Source organism: Cynocephalus volans, chromosome 17, assembly GCF_027409185.1.
Source record: "Cynocephalus volans isolate mCynVol1 chromosome 17, mCynVol1.pri, whole genome shotgun sequence".
Lineage (NCBI taxonomy): Eukaryota > Metazoa > Chordata > Mammalia > Dermoptera > Cynocephalidae > Cynocephalus > Cynocephalus volans.
This window is the reverse complement of record NC_084476.1, coordinates 11,458,070-11,485,255: the sequence shown is the minus strand read 5'-3', so window position 1 is coordinate 11,485,255 and position 27,186 is coordinate 11,458,070. Positions and strand designations below refer to the sequence as shown.

Sequence of the window (27,186 nt, the reverse complement as noted above, 5' to 3'; positions counted from 1 at the left end):
TATTGACAATAGACTGTGGTAGGCAAGGGGAAGCAGAGACACCAGTTAGGGTGCAGTTACAGTAATCTTGGCAGAAGATGATGGGGGATCAGACCAGAGTATTTGTGGTAGAAGTGATGAGATGTGGCTGAATTCTGGATATACTGTGAAGGTACAGCAAGGAGAGGTTTACTGGTACATCAGATGTAGGATATGAGAGAGTCAAGGAAGACTCTACTGTTTTTGGCTTGAGCAGTGGAAAGATGGAGATGTCAGTAAGTGTGATGGGGAAGGATTTGGGAAGAGCAGGTTTTAGGGTCAGGATCAGGAGCTGGGTTTTGGACGTATTAAGTTAATGTATCCTTAGTATAAAATCATATACCGAACCCAGATTTTGAACTCTGATTTCCTGAGGCTTAGTTTGATTGAGTAAGCTGGAGTTTCCCTTTTATATAACACTCTTGAAAACTAACAAAAGAAGAAATTATTTTGAATGTCATATGCACTGAGAATCATACTTAAATTGTCACATATTCTTAATTAGTGGAACAGATATTAATATGCTTTTACTTTTTGGAATAGAGTTAACTTGCATTGATTATTCAAGTTACTAAGCCACAAAAAACTCCATTGTTCTCCTGATTCCAGTTTTGAATTTGAATAACTCTGGCCCTACTTTCTCTGCTGGGTGTTTTTAGAATGAAAACTGTTAACTTATTCTTCATTGCTACTGTAATTGACATGTACTGTAAAGAAAGGATTTGATTTTTTTCTTTAATAGGTGAGAACCTGAAATGGTAGAGAGGTTAAGTGACAGCACTGAGATTCATTCATTCATTCATTCATTCATTCAACTGACATATTTTAGGGCTTTTAGAGTGGTGCACAAGACCTGCTTTTATAACAATCCAGTGTGGGAAACATTTGATCTAACCATTACAGATAAAGAAACTGAAGTTCAGAGCATTTAAGTGATTTGACGTGGGGCACAGAGCTTACTGAGTGGGCGAACTGGGGTTCTTACACAGAGATTCTTGATTAAAAGGGAGAAACTGAATTTTTACTTTTTTTTCTGCAAGAATAGTTTGATTCATCCATCCTCAGGGTGCAGACTGCCAAGTCCCGGTTTGTGAGGCACAGGCCTGGGCTTATATCACTAGGGCTGCATCATTTTCCTCCTAAGCTACTTTAGAGACTCTAGGTTAGTTAGTAGTCTGAGGTCTCCTTACTCATTAAACTACTTATTCCAAAGCAGTGAATATTCAGTAAGCTAATTAAAATTTGTAAATAAGATTTCCTTATTAAAAAAATCTATTAAAATAAGAAAAAGCCATTAAAATAATAATTAGAGCAGGAAAAAAGAGATTATCAAATTACAATATCTTTTTCAGCTATCCATAAAGACCTTTTCAGTTACTTTGGCAGTAGACAGGAGGCAGAAGTGGATTTCTGCTGTAGGTTTGCAATTAGGAAACCAAAGATAAGTTGAAGGAAAATGCAGCTATTTTGTTAAAGTGGTTCTTTCACACTGTCTTAAAAGAAGGCTACAGACCAAACCCTCTGTTCTAAAACTTCCAATTGTATGTCCTAGTGGAGGAGGGATGTCATTAAACAGTGTGCAAAGAATAAAGAAGCAGGTTGTAGAAAGATGGGTGTTTTGAGGATGTGGTAACACGAAGTACAGATAAGGCTATCTGGAAGATTCGAAGAAAACAGGGGAAGCCTCTGATCTTGTTCTCTGCAAACAATCAGCACCATGATTAGCATGGCACTTAGAGCTTGCTCCAGAATTGCCTTTTTTAGACAGAATCTCTATAACACTCATCTGATGTGATACCCAAACTAAGAATAGACAATTTCCAGCTTAGATTAGTGTTCTCGAGTTTCTCTATACCTAGAAGAAGTCATAATCAGAATTGTGGTTCCTCCCATTTTTGTCCCTCCACCTTCTTTTGCCTAGTCCTCTTCTTCCTTCTGATTGAGTATTCCCATCAGTCCTTCCTTATGCCTGTCTCTCGTTACTGCATCTCACCTTTCCATTGCCTTACTTCTGGGAGGCATGTCAGGTCAATAGGCCAATAAATAAGTCAGGGTCCCAACAGAAAACAGTTGGCACACTCAAGTTAGAATAATGTGAGGAGAGTTTAATACAGTGACTATTAACAAAAGTGTGAACAGAGAAAGATAACACTAGTAATAGGTTCTGTTACTAACCCTTGTTCTGAAGAGATGAGGGAAGGGTTACCAGAATCTGAGCCAGAGAAGCTATGTGGAAAGGCCAGTAACTGAGACCTGAGAAAAAGCATTATAGCAAAGGAGTCAGGGGAACAAATACTGTGACCTCACTTTCCTTTCTTCCTGTCCTCTCATACCAGTGCCTTTGGCCAGAAGTCTGAGGGCACATGGGGCCCACAGCTGGAAGAGAGCAGGTAGGAGTGAACACAAGATATAGGGCGAAGACACCAGATCAGCACAGGCTCCAAGCACAAGCCTCCTGGGTTCCCACTTCTGTTGATTCTGTGGTGTTCCCACCCAGGAACCTTCTCCAGAGATGCTCCTGGGCTTTCCCTTTTCCTTCCCTTTTGGCTCATCTCCTTTCCTGACTCTTCGGTCAGCTATGTAGAGAGCGCACTAGTTTTCTAAAATGAGTGTGAGTTTTGAGACTAGAAACTACAAACAGTATAAATAAATTATTTGATGCAGCCAAAAGTGCTTATCAGGATTTTTGGCTATTTTCCTAATCCACTCAACAGGTACTGAGTACCTGCTATGGACCAGGCATTGAGACTGGCACTCTGGCAAAGAAAGGTGAGTACGGTAGGGTTCTTCTCCCTGAGAAATGTCAGTTTTCTTGAGGGAGACACTCAGACATGTTACAGACAGATTACAGAAGTTACCTCGGGGAGTGCACAGGTGCCTGCGAGTGCCACGTATGGAGTGTAGTGCAGTGAAGGTGTTACTTTCACTGAGAGGGTGAAGAAAGCCCTTCTAGAGAAAATGACATGTGTGCAACCTGAAGAAGAGTGAATAAGACTTTGGCAGAAAGAATTGGGGAGGAAAGGTATTCTAAGTAAAGGAAGTGGCGTAAGCAAAAGATAATATGTTAAGAAAACAGTCTAGTAGGGCTGGAGCCTGCTTTATGTAGCTATAATATAAAAATGAAGGCTGCAGACTCTGAAGACCAGACAAGCCTGGACTAAAACTCAAGCTCTTCCCCAGTTTTTTAGCTCTGTGAGCTTGGGCAAGTCATTTTACCTCACCATGCCTCCTTTCCTCATATGTTTGATTTGGATAAAAATAGCATGTACTTGATAAGATTATGGGAGTTTCAATGAGATAATGTATATAAAGCAGCATCTAGCAGAGTACCTGCCACAAGGTAGAAGATACAATAATAATTATTATGCTGTTTCTCCTGCATGGAATTCTGTAACCTTGCCCTCCCCACACATATAAATATTAATTTCTACTTCTTCAAAGCTTACTTCAAATGTCAATTCTTTAAGAAAAGTTTCTTGATATCCCCAGTTCATATCCTCCATTATATATTCTCATAGCTTATTTTCCTTGATGCCACTTACTGCAATTGTAACTAAATAATAAATGGTTTAATGCTGTTACCTTTATAGATGGTAAACTTCACATTGGTCAGAACTGCTGTCTTACTCAGCGCTATATTCTTACCACCTAGCACATTATCCAGCACATAGATACTCAATGAATGTTTATTGAATATGATCTAGGTAAAAGGATATAACTTTGGAAAGTCAAGATTGAGCCTGATTGGGGATGGTCTGCAGTTATAAGGTTGAGCAGTTCAGATGTCTGCAGTTGTGAGGTTGAGCAATTTAAATATCTGTCTTTCATCTATTAATTTATTCAACAATATTCATTCAACTACCAACTTTGAGACATTGGGGCAAGATGTAACAGTGAATACAACAGTGATTCTACCTTGGTAGAGCTTACATTGTAATGAGGAAAGAAGAATTATATATATAATATATAACTATATATATAATATATATGTACAATTCACACTTGAACAACACAGGAGTTGGGATAGCAACTCCCCACATAGTCAAAAATCCACATATATCTTTTAATTCCCCCAAAACTTAATTACCAATGGACTACTGTTGACTGGAAGACTTACTGATAACATAGTCAACTAACACATATTTTGTATGTTATATGTGTTATATACTGTATTCTTACAATAAAGTAAGCTAGAGAAAAGAAAATATTAAGAAAACTATGAGAAAATACATTTACAGTACCGTGCTATATATTTATTGAAAAAAAATCCACATATAAGTAGACCTGAACAGTTCAAACCCATGTTGTTCAAGGGTGAACTGCACTACTATATATATTATAACGTAAAATTAGCGTATATTATAATTAATATAATAATGAGCATCACAGTTATAGATATGGTTAATTATATATTATGATATAAGTAATATATAAGTATAATATTAATATAAGTATAATATATATGTCATATGGTAAAATAAGTAGGATAAGGATTTCTGGGGTGGAGTTTATCAGATTTGTAAAATCTAATTCTAGCACCAATATGTAAGATAAGGGGAGAAACCACTAGAATGAGGGCAACAACACAGTAGCTTATTAGCATAATTCAGGCAAGAGGTGTTGAGAATTCAAATTAGGCCACTGAAAATAAAAAGAGGGATGGATTTGAAAAGTATTTTGGACTGGCTGAGTGCCGGTCACGAAAAAACGACAAAAAAAAAAAAAAAAAACTTGAAAAGTATTTTGGAGAAAAGACTTGATATTTTGGAGATAGTGTAAACAGTTGAATATGGATGTGAGGAGGAAAGAGGAATAAAAGATAATAGTCTTTTAGCCTAAATAATTAAGGATGGTGATATTATTAGCTGATATAGGGAACACATGAGCAAAAGCAGGCTTGATGGAGGAGATATTAAAGGTTTGTGGTGCATATTGTACACAGGTATTGATATTCAACGCTGTACCCCACAGATATGTACAATCACTTGTGTTTAAAAAAAAAAAAAAGGTTTATGGTGGCTATTCAAGATTTGCATTGCCTTCAGTGTCTGTTGGGAAGGTCAAGGTTAAAGAGGTAACTTGCGGGTCCATCCCTTTAGGTTCATAGATAAGGCCCTGGGAATGGTTGAAGTTGCCCATGAAACTCACAGATAAGAAGAAAATAAGGCTGGGGGAAACTTTTTCCCTAGGTCATTTGTCAGTTCTGAGAGGGTGACTAAGAGGCTAAGAGGCTAAGTAGTGCTTTTGACAACTTTGCAGGGCTGAGAGGGTGGGAATTTGTTCTTGATTAAATATTGTAATGATGAATAAGCTAATGACCATCACGTATTATACACAACGATTGATAGTCAACTTTGAATCCCACAAATATGTATAATCAATTTTGCTTCAATAAAAATAATAATAAAATAAAATTTCTCATTAAGAAAAAAGAATGATCTGGAGAGCTGTTAAAATGCAGTTTTCTTGGCACCATTCTCAGAGTTTCTGATTCAAAATGAATCAGATGTCTGACAGTTTGCAGCTCCCAGGTGAATGCTGATGCTGATGGTTCTGGAACCATAGTTTGTGTCCGTTAACCAATTTCTCATTAATTTCTCATTAACCTGCTCCCCCTCCCCTTTTCCACTTTTTAATTTAACAATATATCTTGGAAAATTTTTGGAATCAGTTCATGAATCCCTCTCATTCTTAGTAGTAGTTATGTAATAGTTCATTATCTGAAGTTATTATAGTTGATTAGCCAGGCTTGTTAACTAGTGGATATTTGTATTTTCAGTCTTTTGCTGTTATAAAGAGTACAGCAAGAAACATTGTGCTTAGATCATAAGTCACATGTGTTTGTAGGTTGAATTCTTAGAAATGGAATGGAGTAGACATGTTTTTAAGTGAAAATGGGGAAGCCCAAAGGAGAATGTGAAATAGATAAGTATGTTTTCCAGAATCAAATCATCTTGGTTCAAATGCTTGCTCCACCATTTACTAGTTGTATGTCTATGGGCAAGTTCTTTAAATTCTTTGTGCCTCAGTATTCTCATCTACAAAATAGGGGAAATAATAGAACCTTCCTCATTGGATTATTATGATTTAATGAGTTAATAATGAGTTAATATATGTGGAGTGCTTAGTAGTGCTTGGCACTTAAGAAGCCCTATATAAATATTTACAAGTGTTATTACAAGAGGACACATGATTATGGACATAATGAAGGTGAGGGTAAGATTGGATTTGGGAGGTTGAAGGTAATGAGATGAGGAACTGCTTTGGGGAAACACAATGCCTGCCAGGCACTTGTTCAATGTGTATGGAATGAATGATGTGGTCAGAGATGAGTCAAAAAGTAGAATCCTTGGCAGAGCCAGCCAATGGCCTGAGCTTGTGATTGTCCCAAGCAAAACTCAGAGCCCTGGAGTGGAAGAGGATAAAAGGACTAATTAGGTTAACTCACTGGGACTTTGTTGGGTGATGGGGTGGAAGGTCAAAGGAGAGAAGTTCTAAAGTACTATAGTTTCCTTTTCTCCCTCCTGTCTTATTAAAGTCATGTAGTTAGATCATTGCCCTGAAGGTATACCAGATTCTTAGGCACAACTCAGTTTAGTTCTTGTGTCCTTTATAGGCAGTGGTGTTATCCTTTCATATCACATATTTTGAAAAATTGGGATTTTAGCTCCAGATGTCTGTAATTTGTTTAGGAAGGTGCAGAAAGTCCCTCAGACGCCGCTTCACCCCTATTTAGTAGCAGTGTACCTTGAGCAAGTTATTTAATGAGCTTCCAATTTTTGATCTGTAAAATGAGAAGAATGATAATTTCTTCAGGAGATTGAGGGATTAATGAAATCGTGTGAGAGTGTGTGTGTGTGTGTGTATGTGTATACATGAATGCCTACTACAGGGCCCGACATATTATGAGGGCTCAATAAATGCTAGTTTTCACCCATTCAACCAGCATTTTCTTGCTGGGCATATAGAGCCTTGTAAAGGATCCAAAGGAAAGAGGGAACAGACGCTCTGATCTCTGGCAGACTAGTGTGCTAATCCCCAGCCCCTGGATTTTCATAGGCTCCGTAAAAGGGAGAGCCAGGGAGGGTAGATGGGGTGTGTCTGTTCTTAATCTCTGGTAGACCTACTTTTGCTGTATTATTTAGTCCAAAAGTGCATGTGACTCATTTTTGATGAGAATTAATTACATATGTATGTTGAAAGGATAGTTTACCTTTTTGAAGATAATATTCCCGTTTTAAATAAATTCAGTGAGATTTGCTGGATTTTTAAAAAGAAAAGAAAGCTGTGGTGTGTTTGAATAAAGGTTTCCCTTAAACAAGAGGCTTGACCATAGGATTTGTTTACATAGGATGCTGAATAAATTTAGATGTCTTTATTTACAGGAATTAGATTTACATGAAACTTCTCAGGACAAAAATTTGGCCTATTATTATTTAGAGTGCTCTTGAGTTTTAGTTCTGGGATGCCAATGTGTTGCCTGGGAGATGGCTGCTCCTTTCAGTACAGCTGATGAGAGGCAGTGCCACAGTTGTGATGTCAGTGTTTCAAAATCTGTCAAAGAGGCTTTCTGTAGAGCCTGTAAAGGAAAACTGTTAAGTTGTATTTCTAACAGTTTTTTTTTTTTTTTTTTTTTGTAATGAGAAAAATAATTTTAAAGGAAAAAAAGAACTTTAACTGAAAACATTGTCTGTGGTCATTTAGAACCATCCTTTACCACGTGTTTTAGGGAGAAGAACGGTGTTATTTGTTTTCTTTGTACTGTGCTGTGAGGCTGATGTTTTATATACTTTTGCAGACGAGCCTCTTTGTGAATGTCATGAGCAGTTATCAGTCTATCATGCTTAGAGTAGAAAGGGCAAAGCCCAACTGTAAGGGTGTCAGCACATTATAGCAATAAAATTTTTCACAGCCTCAAATAAAAAAAAAAATACTGTACTTGACAAGTGAATCTGTTTTAAATTATTTCACATACTATGAAAACTGAATTTCAGTTTGTTCAGTTCTCCCATTAGAAATGGATTGTGTTCCAAAAGTTGGTTTTCAAGTCAGTTGTCATAAAGCTGGAGCTTATTTTCCAAAAAGAAAAAAATGGTTTAGATTCCTGGGCTAGCCCACATTTTAACCATGCAGGAGCAGAAATATTTTGCATTGAAAAGGTAGAATACACTTTTGTAGTCCTCACCATTTAATACAATGGGAAAGAAATAAACTTGAATAAGGAATGATTTTTTAAGGCTAAAGATTCAGATCTCTGTACCAGCCAGCTACCCTTCCCTCCCCAAAAAGAAAGATTTTTAAAATTTTTATTAAGAGTATTAAGGTAAAACTGGTTTTATTAGATGAGACACAATGGAAAAGGCTGTGTAACCTTAGGCAAGTTACACAAACTTTCTTTTGCATCAGTAAAACTGAGTCTTCATAAGGGTTAAATGAAATAATGCTTGTAAAGTTCCTGGCACATAGCTGGCTCATAATGAGTTCTCTATAAATGCTCACTGTTTAAATATAGGTACAAGTGGCCACTGCTATAAATGTAGGTACAAGTGGCATTCAAACTCAGGTTTCTTGCAAATTCTAGGTCCAATGCATTTTCCTGGGCGGCTATGTTGGGTCAGGGGTAAGGAGGGGACAAGGAGAGATAAGTAGTACTCTCAGGTACTTGTGCAGAACAGTAGCCGAGCAGGTGTGTGGCAGGTAGAAGCTCTGGTGTGGGTGTTACCCTTCTCTGGTAGGAAGTTTATTATGCTCAGGCATGTGGGGGAGCACCTCCTTTTCCTTTCTCTCACTGCAGCCTATTCCCCTTTGCCAGTATCCTCCCAGCACTGGGAACATGGTCTGGCTCTTTCAGAATCCAAAGCTCCTGTGAAAAGGATGACCTGACCATAGTCACTGCAGGAAGCAAACATGGCTTGTATGTCATGGGCCTTCAAAGGGTTTTGTTGTTTCTCATTTGTTTTAAGAGGAGAGAATTAACATTTATGGGGTGCCTGGTCCATCCCAGGCACAATCTTTTGCATTTAACATGTCATCTCATTTAATGTTCACACAGCCCCCTGAGGAGTAGGTATCAATTATTATCCCACCCTGTAGACTGGGAAAGGAGAACATTAGATGACATTGTTATGGAATGGACTCAACAGAGAAGTAGTCGGCACTCAGAGAGTCGGAGAGTCAGGTATATGTTATTATGCTGGTGGGCCCAGATGAGCTAGCACTCCAAAATCTGAGCTTCGAGTTTAGGTCTTATGGAGTTTATATAGGTGGACTCTTTTGCTTTCTTAGCATTCATGTAGCTAGTACAGTAATATATGTTTCGTTTCTCAGCATTTATGTAGCTATTATGATAAGCAAGCACAGTTTACACAAGCCAGGAGTACAGAGCAGTTGATTATCAGTAAAGCTGATACAATAAGCAGGTTCTGTTTTAAAGGCAAAACAAGCTACTGAAAGAATTAATTTTGAATCTTTCCAACATTTCCCCCCTTGATGCTCTCTCTAAACATTGGAGTGAGCATCACCTTCAGAATTTTTGTTTTTTAAGGGCATATAAGCGCATTCTTGTGATGACAAGGCCATCTGTAATTTGATTGACTCTAAATGAGTAGAAACGAACCTGACAAGGCAATTTAAAATACATGGGCCAAATAAGAGAGCTAAGAATAACATAAACAGTGGACTGGCTAAAGGCAAAAGCCAAGATAACCAGCTCCAAGTGTCTGTCCATGAGAACCAAGACTTTTCTAATTCCTGCCTCCTTTATGCATGTTTCCTCTGGACTGGAGCAAGGGGCAATATGTGTGCTGGGGTCAGTGAGTTGAGTGCACATGCATGTGGTCAAAGAAGAAGCTATCTTTAGAAGGCACATTGCCACCATGAGATGGCTAAAAAACATCCTGTTGACAGAAAATAAAGGTGTATTAGCAAAAACTTTTCCATATTATTCCAGTCCTCTGAGGTTACTGTTGTCAATCCTATAGCAAAAAGCAAAACAAGCAATACAACACAAACTAAAGGCACAAGGGGTGACATATGCTTATCATTTCACAAAAATAAATCAGTGTACTTGTTATGTCCCATGGCAGCAAGATCCTCAGGCTTCAGCTGTGCGTATATCAGCCAGTCTACAGAGTGGTTGAGGCAGGGCTCATCGATTCCTCAGGCTTCAGCTGTGTGTAGGCTGGTCAGCTTCCAGGGTGATTGGAGCAAGGTGTTGTCGATTAGCGAGCCATCTCTGGAACCGGATCTTGAGTGGGTCAGAGGGGTCAGCCTTCACAGACCATGAGGCGGTGTCATCTGGGGAAGCCACGTGTTTCACCCGCATATGATAGATCCAGGGAATTAAACTTGCAACCTTAACTGCAGTAGGAATAGTTAGTACAACTATGTGTGGCCCTGTCCAGGTCATCTTTAAAGGAGCCTTTTTCCAGTCTTTTACCCATACTGTGTCACTAGGTTGGAACTGGGGCGCCCAATTTCATAAAGTAATGGGGGCTTGTTCTAAAACTGTCTTGGTTATCTGTTGGAGGGTCCTGGCCAGTGACCACATGTATTGTGATATTTGCATTTCTCTCAACTGGTGAGGATCCCCCTGTAGTCTAGCTATAAGCAGGGGTGGTCTCCCATACATGATTTCAAAAGGGGAGTATCTTCTTGGCCCTGACATACACCAGACCTGTAACAAGGCTAAGGGAAGCATATCTATCCAGGGTAGCCCTGTCTCCTGGCAAAGCTTGGCTAAAGTGGTCTTTAGGGTCTAGTTCATGCATTCTACTTTCCTTGAACTTTGTGGCTGGTATGCTGTGTGGAGCTTCTATTATATCCCCAGCATTTTGGCCAGTCTTTGAACAACCTCTATAATAAATGCTGGCCTATTATCTGACCCTATAGTCAGAGGGAGTCCGTTTCTTGGGACAATTTCCTTTAAAAGGGACTTCATGACCTCCCAGGCTTGCTCGGAACACACGGGCAGTGCCTCCATCCATCCAGTGGATGTATATATCATTACTAACAAATATTTGTAACCCTTGCAGGACTTTACTTTGGTGAAGTCCACTACCAGGTCTTTGAAGGGTGATGTCTTGACTGGCTGGACTCTGGGGGCCAGCGGGGGCCCTTGCTTGGCATTGTTTTGGATACAGGTCAAGCATCAGGAGCTGACCTGGGCACAAAGGGAAGCCAATCTTGGGATGAAATAGTAGTGGCTCAGCATGGTCTCCAGGGCCGTTTTCCCCCAGTGTGTCAGTTCGTGATACTCCAAGACTAGTCGGTAGGCCAGTCATTGAGGAATCATTAGTCTGTGGTCTGGGAGTTTTAATTCCACCTTCTTCCTCTGCCCATTGAGCCTCTTCCTTTGTGTACTTCAGCTGCTGTGCCGTCTCTGGCACCAGCATGATTTTGGCAGTCTTATTCCAGTCTGTTGCAAGCTCTGTTTGGGTAGACGCTTTTCTGGCTGTCTGGTTGGCCAGCCGGTTTCCTTCACTCACCCTGTCAGTCCCCTTTTGGTGTCCTCTGTAGTGTATAATGGCCACTTGGGTAGGTGCCCATACTGCTTTGAGGAGCTAGAGAATTTCCTCCGTATTTTTGATAGTCTTTCCTCCTGCCGTCAACAGGCCCCTTTCTTTGTATAGGGCCCCATGGTTGTGTAAAGTTGCAAAGGCATATTTAGAGTCAGTGTAAATGTTGACTTGTTTTCCTTTCAAGAGTCTAAGCGCTTGGATTGCTGCCCATAGCTTTGCTTGCTGTGCCGACCAGCCTTGGGGCAAGGATTTTGCCTCTATAACCTCTTTATGAGTTGTTACCGCATATCTGGCTCTTCATTGTCCTTCATGAATGTAATTGTTCCCGTCTGTGAATAATCCATGTCTGGGTCAGTCAAGAGCAAGTCCATCAAATCGGGCCTGTTGGAGTATACTCATCCATTAGTTCTTCAAAGTCATGGTCTGGGGAGCCAGACTCAGCAGGTAGGAGGAGCATGGCTGGGTTCAGAGTCCACACCATTTCGAGGTGCACCTGGGGTTTTCACAGAGGAGTCCTTGACAGTGAGTCATCCTGGAGCTGGTCAGCCATTTGTATCCCTGACTGTTCATTAGGGTGGTCATGGCATGTGAGACCTTTACATTGAGGTTTTGTCCCAAAGTGAGTTTGTTCGCCTCTTGTATTAGGGCGATGGTGGCTGCCAGGACCTGCGGGCAGGGTGGCCAGCTGGCTGTCACAGTGTCCACTTGTTTGGACAAGTATGCCATGGGCCTCTGCCAGGGCCTTATGGTCTGGGTGAGGACCCCACAGCCACATGATCTCTCTTGTGTACAAAGAGGTTGAATTCCTGAGTTATGTCTGGAATTCCAAGGGCAGGAGCCTGAGTTAACAGAGTTTTGATTTCTAAAAATGCAATCTCTTGCTTTGGCCCCCACACTAGGGGCTCCTTTTTAGCTCCTTTGATTGCTTCATACAGGGGTTTAGCCTTTTCCAAGTATTCCGGTATCCAGATTTGACAGAAGCCGGCAGCCCTGAGGAACTCTCAGACTTTCCTCTTGGTGTTTGGTTGGGGTGGGCTTGTTTCCTTTCTATTCCCAGCGAGCGGCATCCTTTGGAGATGTGGTACCCTAGGTACCTGACCTTCTGTTGACATATCTGGGCTTTTTCTCACGACGCCTTATATCCTAAGTCAGAGAGCAGGCTCAGTAGGGCTCTTGTTCCTTCCCAGCAGTTTTCCTGTGTGTGACTGGCCAGGAGGATGCAATTTAAACTGTCTCCTGGGAAGACAGCTAGGTCTGAGGCTAGTGCTTCTCCAAAGAGTGTAGGTGAGTTTTTGAACCCTTGTGGCAGTCTAGTCCAGGTCAGTTGAGTCTTCCTTTCTGTGTGGGGATTTTCCTACTCAAAAGCGAACAGCGGCTGACTCTTGGGTGCCAGTTGGAGGCAGAAGAAGTCGTCTTTGAGGCTGAGAAAGGAGAACCATCTAGCTTGTACAGGGAGCAGACTCAGGAGTGTGTAAGGATTGGATGCCGTGGGGTGGAGGGTGACAGCTACCTTGTTCACAGCTCACAGATCCTGGGCTGGACAGTACTCCTTTCCATTGGACTTCTTGACTGGCAGGAGTGGCATGTTCCAAGGTGATTGGCATTCCACCAGGATTTCTGCTTCCTGTAACCGGTGGATGTGTTCCTGGATTCCCAGTTGGGTTTCTTGAGGGACTGGGTACTGTTTTACCCTGACTGGTATGGCCCCTGGTTTCAGCTCTATAATTATAGGGGCATGGGTCTTTGCCATACCTGGGGGTCCCAGTTCCTCCCAGATGGAGGGAAAGTCTCTAAAGAAGCAGTCTCTTAAGAGGTCTAATGGTCCTGTGTTTGAGTCTTCTTTAGCCATGGTGTATAGGTGCCATTCCTCTTCCCTGGGCACCGTTACAGCCATCACTAAGGTCTTCTGGTTCTTTAACGTCAAATGAGCTGCTTCCCCAGGTGTGAAGGTTATTTGTGCCCCTAGTTTTCTCAGCAAATCTCTTCCTAGTAGGAGTACTAGACAGTTAGGCAAATATAGGAATTCATGAAACACCGTGTGACCCCCGAGGTGGCAAGTCTGGGCCCTGCAGAATGGCTGGTCTGCTTGTGCCCCCGTAGCACCAGTAACGGTAGCTTTTCAGTCTGAAAATAGAGCCACTAGGCTGGTGACTACAGAATGTTCTGCCCCAGTGTCCACAAGGAAAGTAATAGGTTGGCCCCCTACCATCATTTTGACTATGGGCTCCTGGGGGCCCAGGAACAGGGAGCCTGGTCTTTCCTAATCTGAGTCTATCCCTGCAAGGCTAATGAGGTTCAGGCAGGAACTCTTGGCTCGACAGTTTAGGCTCATACTTTTTCTTTCCAGAGTGTGTCTTGCCTTGGAATGTTGGTTGGGGTTTCTCCCCACTTTTGGGCGTTCATTTTTCCAGTGGCCAAGCTCCCTATAGAAAGCGTACTGGTTGGACTGTAGGAGTGTTCGTCCTCCTCGCTGGGGCCTCCATCTGGATCTCCTTGATATATATAGGCCTTTTTGTTTCTTGCTGGTTGTGCTCCGACTTCCAGACTGCTCATGCAGCAAGAACCTACACTTTTCCCTCATGAACACAAAATCAGACCCAGGGTGGCAGGGTCAGAGCTATTGTCAACCAGGAGTCTATGTATGGAAATTGATCTGGGTGCCCTGGCTCCCCTCTTACAACCTCATAAACTCCTCGAAACTTTGGGAGGTCTAGGGTCCTTTCTGAAGGCCACCCAACCCTAAAGATGGGCCATTTTAATTCACACAGAGTCTGGAGTTACCTGGGGGTCATTTTAATTCCATACTCCCCAGATTAGCCCTTCTGCAAGTTCTTTAACATGCATTTAACAACAGTAGGTTTTGAAGCACTTGTCCCCATACTTAATTTTAGCCTCCTGAGACTGTCTCAGGTGCTTATATCCCAAATAGTGCTGGTGCTGCCACTCAACAAAGGTCCGGAGTTCCCAAACTGCTTTCCTCATATACTGGTGTGTAAGACGTTTGTGGGCAGCTAGGTACTGCAAGCTGGGGGACAGACACTATTTTACATGTTGGATGGCAAGGTTTCCAGGCATAAGGGAAATGGTAGCCTGAGTCTTTTATCACCTGGCAGGCCAGGTGGTGTTGCTTTGCCTCACATGGGGTGACAGAGATGCAAAAAGGATTACTCAAAGCCCATTTCTTCTGAGCAGTGAGACACCCCAAAGGGATTAATTTCCTGGAACCCTCAAGAGAGAGGCATTTCTCCTCTGGAAATTAACACTGGACTGGGATTCTGTCTCACTATTTATTCTCCAGGCCAGAAAGTTACAGAAAAGGAACATAGGTGGAAATATGATTAAGTATAGTTTAACAATAGAGGCTGGTAACATCAGTGAAATAACAAAGTAACAACATTCCATAATGCAATTTGCAAAAGGTTAAGTTGATCCACCAACAAAAGCTTGTTCTTAGCAAACTCTTTCTTTCCCTACAGCAATTTCCTTAGTATGTTGACATAACAATAAAGCAACTTTAGGTTAACCTGCTCCAAAGACATCTGTCCTTGAGCCAGCAATTTTGTTGTGTTACAGTTCTTTATGTACAACAGAGACTTTAGCCTGGGGAAAGTTTCCTGTCTTTTGCAAGCTTAACATTTCCATATGTAATTTTCAAAAGTTAGGTTATACCTGAAACTACAGGGCTTGGAAACTAGGCCCTGTGAAACACATTTGCTTTATAAATGTTAGTATACTGTACAGGGTGGATTTGAAGGGTGTGCACAGACATCAAGGGCCCATATACTAGTCTTCCTTTCCACAGGCAAATGACAAAATTTCAGGGGAATAAAGGTGAAGGGGGGGGGGGAGGTCAGATGGTGACAGAAAAGGTGTACTAGGATATGGCTCCAATCTGGGTTCCCTTGTAGGTGGCTGAGTGGGGGCTTCACCCCTGGGGGTGTGTGGAACTCATGAGTGGGGAGGAGGAACTCTATGGCAGAATGGGCAATGGATCTCCCTGAGCAAACAATGTTAAAGGACATGTTGCTCCTTGGGAGTCAAGTAAACCACCTAGGTATGAAAAGAAGCATTCGCCTCTCTTTCAGGGACACTAGGGGGCACTTAGACGTAAACAAAGGCTCTTTTCTCCACTGTGTGTGGGAGCCCATCTCAGACCCCTCCCTGCAGCAGAGGCACAAATAGACAAAGGGGGGGCAGTTCCCTTTCCCTTGCAGAAGGGGAAGCAATCTGGCATCTGCCTGGCCACATCCCCTGAAGGACTTTGGGTCCATCTTGGCTAAGGTGTACCTGTATAAATCCTGGGCCTGGTCTCAGTCTGTTCTGGACTGGAATTACCGTTATGCCATATGACATGACCACGGAACCACAGGTTAGGACCCACTCAGAAACCACAGCAGAGCCTTGGTTCCATACACAGATACTCACACACACTCACACAGAAGTTAAGATACTTTTCCCTCCCCCAATCCTGACCTAAACTGAACAGAGGGACCTTGCGACTAGGTCCTGACCAGATGGGCTTTACTATAAGGCCCAGCACAGATGGACCTCACTATGAGGTCCTTAACCCAGACGGGTCCTCAAGGAGACCCTTTCAGGAGGTGATCAAGCTCCCCTTCTGCCTGAAGGTGCACCTGAACTGAACTGATGATTGGGAGTGTGGGGGTTCTACCTGTCTTGCAGGCAGTGGGGGTCTGACTAGTCCTTACCTCTGTTGAGTCTGGTTGGACACGTGCTCCCTAGGATTGGCAAGTTCCCAACAAAATGGCTGGGCAGCGCCTCCTCAGTCCTCCATGGCATCTCAGATCTTCCAGGTCATCCTGCCTGGAACAGTGGCTCAAGGGGCCAGTCCTAGTCGCTTCCTGGCCAATGCACCAGAAAGTGTTGTGGGACAGACTCGACAGAGAAGCAGTCAGCACTCAGAGGGTCGGAGAGTCAGGTATTTTATTACACTGGTGGGCCCAGATGAGCTAGCACTCCAAAATCTGAGCCCCAGGTTTAGGTCTTATGGGGTTTATATGGGTGGACTAATACTTTCTCAGCATTCATGTAACTAGTATAGTAATATGTTTTGTTTCTCAGCATTTATGTAGTTATTGTGATAAGCAAGCAAGCACAGTTTACACAAGCGGGCGTACAGAGTAGTTGATTATCAGTAAAGCTGATACAATAAGCAGGTTCTATGTTAAAGGCAAAACAAGCTACCGAAAGAATTAATTTTGAATCTTTCCAACAACATGACTTGCCTAAGGTAACTTAGGCAGGAAATTACAGATTCACACACGGGTTTGAGATTCACACACAGGTCTATTTGATTCTCAAGCCCATTTATCCAACTGTCCTCTGGGTTCTCAGGGGAATACACACAGTGTGTCCAGCCTTTCTGTCCCTACAGAAGCTGTACTGAATGCATACCCTTGGGAGAGAGAGGAGTAGAGTAAGGCTTAGTGTTCATTACACCATTAACTTTAAAAATTGAACAGTATCTGGCTTCCATCTCTTATTTCAAATTGTATCACATAATGAGGATGAAAACATATTGATTAGGGAGAACTATTTGGTAGAGGTAAAATTGTTTACTATGCAAACATGCTGCCTTGTTCCATTATACATGACTTAGCATTTCAACATTTCATAATCTGTTACATTTAATTAGGCACAGTACATAAAGTATGCATCACAAGTAAACATGGGAAAAACAATTTTTCTAAGATTTGTGCTTCATAAATTTTCAGTTTGCTAATTTCAATAATGATGTTTTAGTGTCAGCTGCTTCCTTTCCAAACAAGTGCAGATCCTCTCCCCAATGTAGTTTATGCAAGGAAGCAACACTAAGCATGAACTATAAAGTTCTACACCTCTGCTTCTTGAAGATTAAGTCTTTAAGTAATAATTTTCCTCTTATTTAATATGGTTATTAACATGATAAATAAATGTAGTGATAGAATTTGAAATGTAAGATAAATTAACTGTAGAGACATTGTAGATGATTTAGCTTTTCATTTTAAACATGGAGTTTTTCTTAAATGCAAAACAGTTTAGGAAATATTTTTTATTTTTATTTGTTTATTTATTGAAACAATTCATTTTACATATTTGTGGGATATGGAGTTGACTATTACTATTTATGCACAATATGTGATTATCAAATCAGGATAGTTGGCATATTTGTCATTATAAAACATATTTATTCTTTGTGTCCATTAGCCAATTTCTCCCTAACAACACTCCCCCTCACCCCGTTAGGAAATTTTAATGGCTTGAGATTTACAAAGTGTCTGATTTGTTTTAAGACTCATTGGACCTGCCAATCACATCCTCCAGATAGAGTACAGGAATGGGATTGGTCATTTCTGTAGCTCTGGGGCCCAGCCCAAGACCTGACACTTAATTTAATAGAGATTGTTCAATGACTTCTTAGTGATTTTTTTTTTAAAGTAGATTGGTTACTTTAATAATTGAAAAGTGTATTTTTTCTAATTTAAAAAAGCCCTAATACTTGCTTGTCAGAAGACAATTTGGATGATGCTTGAAGACACATGGAAAAACACAAAAATAGAAATTACTTCTAAACCCACTGCAAATGACAATCACACATTGGTATGTGTGCCCTAGTACTTTTTTCCCTGTGTGTGCATGTGTTTGTATGTACGTGTACATCTTTGTATGTCTATGTCTGAGTATTAAAAAAAAAACTCAAAAAACTTGTTATATAAAAACAAAAAAGTACCCTTCTGTTTTTCCTATTAATGTGAAAAAAAAATTTTAAAGAAATTTTTAAGTACCCTTTCCTCCTCTTTACCCTACATTATTAATATTTCTCCCATGTCTATGTATATTTCTTCTCAACATGATCTTTAATCAATTGTCACATTCTGTTATATGGAAGTGCTATAAATCTAATCTCTCTCTCTCTCTCTTTTTTTTTTTTTGCTATTGTAAATAGGACTGTAGTAAATATCTTTGTATATGTATATCTCTAAATATTTCCTCAAGATAAGTTCTTAGTAATGCCGGGCAATGCGTATGTATGTATTTACTGGCTTACCCTCCAGAAAGGTTATGCTAAACAATAAGTAAGCTGTATCTACCCCCTTAGGTTTATTTCTTTAATCACAGTGTTTTTGATTTCCTGGAGCTGACAAATTTGTTCTCTGTCTGGTTGCAAAAGGTCATTGTGACAGATGGAGTGGTTGCCCAAGTGAGCCCTGTTTTTATAGCTGAAGGTTTTTTTCCAGTCACACCCCATCCAAGGGGCTCTCAGGCTGTGCTCACACAAGAGGTTAAGATGTAACCAGAGTTAGCCTGATCACTTAATGCAGCAGTCTTCAAATTGCTCTGTAAAGTAGCTGAAGCTTTTCCAAAGGGGACTTGGGCATGTATGGTTTTAAGGTTTCACTGGTGAGCTCTCCTTATTTATATACATACGCCTTCCTAAAAATCCATCTGCCTCAGAAAGTTGCTGTGATGGAAACATTGCGTTAGTTTTCTTTTTCCCTCCTCCCCTTTCCTGCCTGCCCTCTTCTCACTTTATGAAGGACAGGGATACTCCCACCCAGTACCCCAAATACCATACCTCCTTCAATCAGCATTTTATAACTCCCCCACCCCTCAGATTAAGAAATTCACGTATGATAAAACCTTACTTTTGATGGTCAACATAAGTATTTTTGTTTATCAAAATAAGTATTTATATTGCTTTGATCAATTTTAGACTAACTGTAATGATAGCTTAATCCAAAAGGAAATATTAAACATGTAGAGCTTTATAATTACAGGAAATAAAAACAATTAAAAAATTTCAATTGTCATATATTTCTTTTGTAGATCATAAAAGTATATTGCATTAGGATAGTATGGGAGAGAAATGAAATGAAAACACACTTTCATGAACAAAAAAGAAGAGTATAAAATTTCAGACTTAAAGAAGAATTTATGTATTTTTAAAATGGATAGTGGATATCAAATTTCTATGCTATTTATATTTGGTTGGATACATTTTAAGAGTAGTGTTACAGTTTTATTTTAAAATGTCAACATTTATGACATACTGAAATAACTTAGTTTACAGCTATATAGACTTATAATGAAAAATTGTAGATGCCAACTTAAAAAATGTGCAGGGAAGAAAACTGTGTGAAGGGGTACATAATTTTTCAAAATAACTTTTTAGGGAGGATTCCAGCAAAAAGTGTGCAGACCACTGAACTGGACAGGCATGTGGACAGGAGGGCTACCTCATCTGGCCTCAGGTGGCCTCACTGGAACCCATTCCCCACTCTCCTTTTATGAATCTCAGTCTTCATTTCAGTCTTGTCCCCTTCACTGAGCAGTAACATAGTGACTAGTGAGCTGGGGAGGGAGAGGTGTGAGAGAACCTGTGAGCAAGCTCCTCTTCAGTCTCTCTCCAGCCCAGAGCACTCTCCCGTCCTCTTCTTCAGCCAGGGCTGCTGTCTTCCAGGGCCCTTGGCTCTTGCTCACTCCCAGGTACCAGTGCCTCCCCATCTTGCTGCCCCTCCTTCCCCAGTCTTCCTCTCAGATGTCACTCATCCAGAAACACTCCTAGATTCTCCCTCCCTCTTTTCCTTTAGAATTCTTTCTCCTCCCTCCTTCCCTTTAATAAGGGGGTTTAGAGGTTAAGGGAAAAGAGAGTTAGGTTAGAGAAGAGAATAAAACTGTCTGGGATCTTCTAGTGGTCCAGGGAGAGGGAGGCAGGCAGCAGCTTACACTTTTTTGCTTCTTTGTGTCAACATGAGCTTCTGAAGGTTCCTGTCTCTGAAATGTAGAGCTACGGAATTGAATTGAATTGAATTGAATTGAATTGAATTGAAGCTGAGGTCCAGTTCAAGCTCCACCTTACCTGGGAAGCCTCCTCTGATTTTCTAGATCTGCTGGGACCTCTCTTCCTCCACATCCTTGTTGCACTCAGAATCAGTAGAATATAATCAGTACTATACTATATAGTGTGAGATCATCACCACCCTGCAATCTTAGCTATTTATTTTGAGTGTCTAGCATTGCTTTCATAACCAGATTGTAAAATCTAAGCAGGCAGAGGCCACATGTTTATTTTTTCATCTCCCCTTAGCACCTAATTCAGTATTGACCATAACAGATGCTCAGTAAGCATTTTCCAGTTGATTATAAAAAAAGAAAAAGCTGATTGGTAGTCCTGGGGTTGAATTCTGGATACATCACACTTTCCAGTGTGATTTTGGGCAACTTGTGTATGGTCTGGATCTCTTGTTTCTTTATTGATAAAACATGGATGATAGTAATAGCTAATATTATCAGATAAATGTAATGTGCCGGTATTGTTAATATACCCAGCAATTCTGTGAGAAAAATAGTCTAGTTATTAGTATATTATGTAGAAAACATTTTTACTTTTAAAAGAAATTGGTATTCTGCAGCTGAATTGGGTGGGGAAATGCATGGCTCTAGTTTATGAGAGAGACCAGAAGCTTTTTTGGCCTCTTCTTGGCCTTGCAGAAAGGTTCCAGAAAATCAGCAGCCTACAAAGTGTTCACTACTCATTCCCCTGATTACCAGAGACTCAGTCTGGAGCTTGATAACAATGAATATCAGTAGAAGAAGGAGAGTACTTGTGCTTTTATTCTCATTTTTAATTGATCTTAAAATTCTTGCCGGCCCTTCGCCTTCAGCATAGTCCAGAGTCATGAATCTTTGATGTGTGTCTCAAGTGTATTCCCTTTCTCTTCACCAATTTCCTGCCTGTGTTTCTATTCTGGGACCAATGTACAGACCATTCCAGCTCAGAGATGGAGCAAGCTGTGCTCTCCTTAGTGCCTGGCCCCACCATGAGCTCTGTGTGTGTATGTGTTGGTGGGGGGATCACATGTGATCCATAGCTTTTGGTACTTCTTACTGGTGAGCTTGGGGTTCTTTTGCAATTAATTGTGTCCATCTGTTTTTAAAGGGTGAAAAAAATTCCTGAATTTAGATGTCGATTGATACATTAATTACACTGATCCCAGTTGCTGCAGTGTGGTTTTAATAGCTGATTGCTACAGTACCCAAATCTGTGATATTAGAATGTGACGTGCATATTTTAATTTGAGAAATAGTTTAACATTTTATATATTCATTTAGATGTGGTTATGCAGGTTAAACATAACGTATGATCACTGCTTCTTTCATTGCTTCCAATTAAACCTTGCTTGTTAGTTTAACCTCTAGGTAATCCCATCAAACAATTGATGTCAAGGAAACACTGCCCACAGTAGCTTTGGATGAGTGGCCATTAATTTTAATTGCCTTGATATTAAAGATTAAGAAGTATTGGGACTAGCAGAATAGAAACGATCTGATGTCAAGCAAATCCAAATCCACTTGCTAAAGCTTCCCCAGGCTGCTGGTGATATTAAAATTTTACTGTGAGAATTAAATAAACCTTTATTAGTGATGACTGTTGTTTGATTGGTCCAGGGGTATGCATAAACAGAGGATTCTTACATATCTAGAGATGAGACCTCCAATGGTACAGAGATTCCTCAATTATGAAACTGTTAATAAAGCTGTAATCTGATTTTCCAGGCTAGGTTTCATTAATGTATTATAGCTTCTCTGATTGTCAAGGTAATATTAACTACAAAGTACTGCATCCAACAGAGAATTGTTTAGAAGAAGAGAGTTCTAAGATGGGCCTTTGTTGCTAAATTCAGAGTGGGGAATTTTCATTAATTATGTTTAAGAAATGCTATATTCCCTCTCAACCAGGACTTATCCCCCTTTGCACTATAGATATATTCAATATTTAACTGTTTCTAAGGCCTAACAATCTTATTCAGAAAAGGTAGATTGGTATTATATATTAAAGTCTCTTTTTGCAAGCCAGCTCTAGGTCTATCTCCTGAGCTGAGAAAGCTGCATTGTGAAAGGTGAGGCATGTTCTAAGAGAACTTGCTTTAACAAGCATAATCAAAACTGATTCCTTTAGGGCCCCTTTTCACTCTTGATTCAGTACTTTCCTGTTTTTAGAATCACATAATTCCGGTATGGGAATGGATCCTAATAGTCACTGAAACTGACTTTTCCTGGTACAGAAATCCCTCCTGAGTATCCGTCTCCATCCTGCTCAAGGCCTGGGCCCACACAGATATCACGCACATCCACTGTTAGCATATGGGGCTCAAGGAAGGGAGGGCCAAGAAGGCCAATGGCAGAATGGGTCTAGGTCCCTCAGGGCTGAGTTAGAGGGCCTAATATTGTGACAGTCTGCTGCATGTTGGAAGTAGGGCCAATGATTGGAAAGGAAAGGGAACTAGATATTAGTTCAGAATAGGGAACTGTATACAGTTCCATTAGGACTGCCCAACAATGGAATCAGGGACTTTGTGAGGTAGTGAGTACCATGTCTCTGGCAGAGAAGATACCAGGAACACATGAGCTTATATTTTAGGAATGAGGGGTGGTAACTACAAGAGAATAGAGAAGGAGGTACAGATTTAAAGGACACCCAAGATCCCTCTTAGACCATGTTAGAGGTTATGGTAGAAGATTTATATGGAAATCTCTTAAAAATTGAGAACTAAAAGTCTTTATAGAAGTTAGGGATAGAAGTAAAGAGGATAATTGAAGTATTGAATATGGATGAGATTGCTCAAGGAGTAAGAAGAGGGCCAAGAGCTGAGTCTTATAGAAAACACGTGCATGCACACACGCCCTGGTAAGTCGGGGAAGGAGCAGGTGTTGGAGGAGAAGCAGCAGCATAATGTCACAGAAACCATGCAGAGAGTGAGCTCTAAGAAGGAGGGGTGGTAACTAAAGTATAAGACACTGCCGAGAGGTCAAATAAGTTGAGAAGAAAGGAACAGCCATTCGATTTGGGACAGTTGTGATGCTTGTGTAACCACCTCCACTAACTATCTAGCTCTTGAAATTTAGATTAAATGAGAAAATGTATGCAAAGGGCTCTGAGTAATGCTCAGCACATGGGAGATTCATTAAATGACAGTTATTATAGCCACTACATTTGATATGAAGAAAAGGAAGAGATATAAACAAGGGTACTTTAAAAAGTTTGTGAAAAAATAGAATTAAAAGATAATACAAATCTTTCCATGAACTTTTCAAAGTACCCTCGTACAATCCTTCAGGGCAAAAAAAAAAAAAAAAAAAATGATGGTGGAACAGACAGCTAGGGAGTCCTGATCTGTAGCATATTTATTTCCCGATGGGTTTTGGCTTGTTTCTGTCTGATGAGCCTGTGCTCATGGTTGCTGCATGGGTCCTCAGCAAGTGTGCCTGCACATGTATGTGCACATATGTGCACACAGCGATCCCCAGGATGGGACAGCATATGGGCAGCGGCAAGGCCAATGTTGCCCTCCTCACAAGGCTCCCCCCATTCCAGGGCTCTCTGGAGTCCTCCAGAAGGAGCAGTGCCATAGGTTGAAGAATGAGAGTTTTATTTCCAAAGCAATTAAAGACTTGGCAGAGATGGTCAACAGGGGTGCCCAATGGTATAAATTGGGTTGGAGGGCTTTGAACTACAGGGCACCTGAATAGCTGCTAGGAAATAATACCTTCAGGGTAGAGCAGTGACCCGCCCAGATTGATATCACAGTGTCCTCCTTTGACCAATTATTAAGAAATTATTGAAAAGTATTTTTTTTTAAAAACTGTTCCTTTAACAAAAGAGAGGTTAAATCTTTTTATGTAGCAAGTGGATATACTTTCTTATAAATTGCTCCGTGGCTTTTAGCTTCTTCGTTAAATAGTAGGTGCCTGAGCACATAATGTATCTGAGCCATGAGCCTTGGGCTGAAGTTTGACTCTCCACGAAATGTGATGAAATCTGCCTGTTGCCAAGATCCTCTTTAGAAATCTCTTCCATTTGCATTGGCTGACATCATAACTAGTCTACAAAAGATATATTTCACCTGATGAAACCAGAGCCACTGCTCCTCTGCATTTTCATTTGACCTTATTGGAATTACTGGAGTTTTCAAGTTGTGACCTTCCCATGTGTTAACTGTTAGCGCTTGAGCAGACATCTTGGCAGACATACAGTTTCTTCTAAGGCAGGAGACAAAGGGACTTTTCATGCATTATTAATTGATGTTACTCTTCTCAGCAGACCAAACATGATTCTACTGTACAGCTGCCAAAATTGTTCCAGACCCAAAAAGAAGAATAAGTCATTCTTTCTCAAGTATTTCTTATTATCTACCTAACTTTACATATGTTTCCTTTAGCTTTTGAGCTACTTTTTGGGGGCCTGTGAATATTTTTTGATGAGCAGTGTTCCCGGCCATTTGGGTGTTACTGTGGCCAACTCCAAGAAGCAGTTTTATTCCAAAGCAGTGTGAAATGTTTGCCGAAAGAGGAAGCGAACCCCTAAAACCATTATGCATTATCCATAGAATGTGAGATTGCAGGGTAGGAATTGACTGTCTCCTAAGATATCCCCTCAATGTCCAACAGTTTTTATTGGAAGTTTTACTTTTTCTGTTTGACCTCTCTTCCCCTTCAATTGCATGTCCCTGCAATTTGTAGGTATCCAACTGGTTTGGCAATAAACGAATCAGGTACAAGAAGAATATCGGCAAATTTCAAGAAGAAGCCAACCTCTACGCTGCAAAGACAGCCGTGACAGCTGCACACGCAGTAGCCGCAGCTGTGCAGAACAACCAGACCAATTCGCCCACCACGCCAAATTCTGGTGCGTACCAGGTGCTCGCTCCCTTCTTGGCCCAGGCTACCTACCTTAAGCCACAGCGCCCTGTCCCACAGGTCAGGAAGCAAGAGCCATACTGAGGACACAGTGGACTTACAAAGGAAGATTTATGTTCAAATGTGGGCTTTTTCATGGGATGGGTGAATGAGTGGATGGCCAGAGCCTGTAAAGCCCCGTTCACAGTGAATGCCACTCAGTACTGGGGGATTTGGGAACTTTTACACTTAGTAGTAGTTTTTATTTATTTTTTATTTTTTTTATTTTTTATTTTTTATTTTTTTGTCTTTTTTCATGACCGGCACTCAGCCAGTGAGTGCACCGGCCATTCCCATATAGGATCCGAACCCGCGGCGGGAGGGTCGCCGCGCTCCCAGCGCCGCACTCTCCCAAGTGCGCCACGGGCTAGGCCCTAGTAGTGGTTTTTAATTCAGCAATTAGGTAAAGTGCTCTCACTAATGATTATTTTAGCTATATTGTTCCATATAACACTTTAAGGTCAATAGTGGTCTATCAAAGAATGAAATATCAGAAGTGGGAAATTTACCTGTTGCTGTGCGTAACGAAGCTGGAATGTTGGAGTAAGTACAGTAGTGCTTTCCACCTGATGTAGCTTCAGGTTCCAGTCTGCTGTCCTTTTTTAACATTCTTTAGCTCCTGTCTAAGCAGTGCTGACTTGGTAGGCATAGTAGGTGGTTAGCTGTGAGGGATATGGTACTTAATTCATGGATGCAATGCTCTTCACTCCTCATCTAGTACATTTTCACCAAATTTTATGTGACATTTATGATAGAGTTAAAAATGTGTTAAAATTAGAGGGAACTTGAATAATAATGAAAGATGTGTCCAAAAAGAGCAGCTAATCCAAACAGATGGACTTGAACTTGAGTAGCATTCAAGAGGCTTTTCTAAGGAGATCTTTTAAATATATCTCTAAAAATCCAGAAAGTAAGGGAGTATTTTTGTTTTGTTTTGTGCCCTCCACCCCCAGTTCTTTTTATGGAACATGAGAACAGGTGAAAGGAAAGGTAGGTAGGATGAATGGCTAAGAAAGAGATTCAGAAAAATGTTTTTTCTCCAGGTAATTGTCAACTGTGACAATTAATGATGTCGAAGAGCTCATTTAATGATCACGTCCTGGAGATAAATGGAAATAATGGAAAGGTTCCAAGCCAGCTACTGGGTGTCTTCCTGTTTATTATGATTTGTCTTTTCACTTTTTTATCTGGGCTTCCCCAATGATGGGACATTTCCTGCATGTAAAGTGAATCACAGGACCTAACTCTTCAGTTGTTCTCTATCCTCTTAGATCTGGAAATGCTTTATGTTGTGCACAGGCTTTCCCTTCTGCACCTTTTCTCTTTTCCCTGCCTCTAGGTCTTTGAGGATTATGTGTGTAGCTCTCTGTTATTCAGCTACTTAACTCTTTCCTTTCCAGGTTCTTCTGGTTCTTTTAACCTCCCAAATTCTGGGGACATGTTCATGAACATGCAGAGTCTGAATGGGGATTCTTACCAAGGGTCCCAAGTCGGAGCCAATGTGCAATCACAGGTAGGAGAAATGCCCCAAATGGGGCCTTTCTAGCAGGGTAGGGTTTGGGCTCAAAACTCTTTACTCTGATTCCATGGAAGTGGTCTGCACATCCATGCAGAACCTGTGCTGGGTGCTTCCAAACATGATCCATCTGCCCCGCCATTTAATATAATGAGAAGTCAAGTGGACAGTGACTTTTGATGATTCAAACCTGATAAACTTTGTGAATGCATTCGGCTCTGGCTTGAGCTCTGGAGAGGGTTTGGGTGCATTTTACTTTTGTCACAAAATAGAACAGAAAAGTCGTGTGTGCCGGTGTGTGTATGGTTTAAGAATATATTGCTCTGTTTCATTTATGTATTTTTTTAAGTGAGAATACAAAAACCTGAGTTCTTAAAGGATATTCCAGGTTCAGTT

General features: G+C 40.9%; 1 protein-coding gene across 2 annotated transcripts in view; it reads left to right on the top strand.

Annotated features, from left to right (window-relative positions):
- The window catches only part of PBX3 (PBX homeobox 3), a 211,234-nt gene that overhangs the window by 180,431 nt on the left and 3,617 nt on the right, over positions 1 to 27,186 (top strand). Inside the window, exons 6-7 of one of the 2 annotated variants that reach the window (XM_063082133.1) lie at positions 25,059 to 25,224; positions 26,675 to 26,787. In XM_063082133.1, the coding sequence (XP_062938203.1) occupies positions 25,059 to 25,224; positions 26,675 to 26,787 (279 nt within the window). The remainder of the gene's footprint in view (positions 1 to 25,058; positions 25,225 to 26,674; positions 26,788 to 27,186) is intronic. The other variant, XM_063082134.1, reaches the window with a different exon arrangement.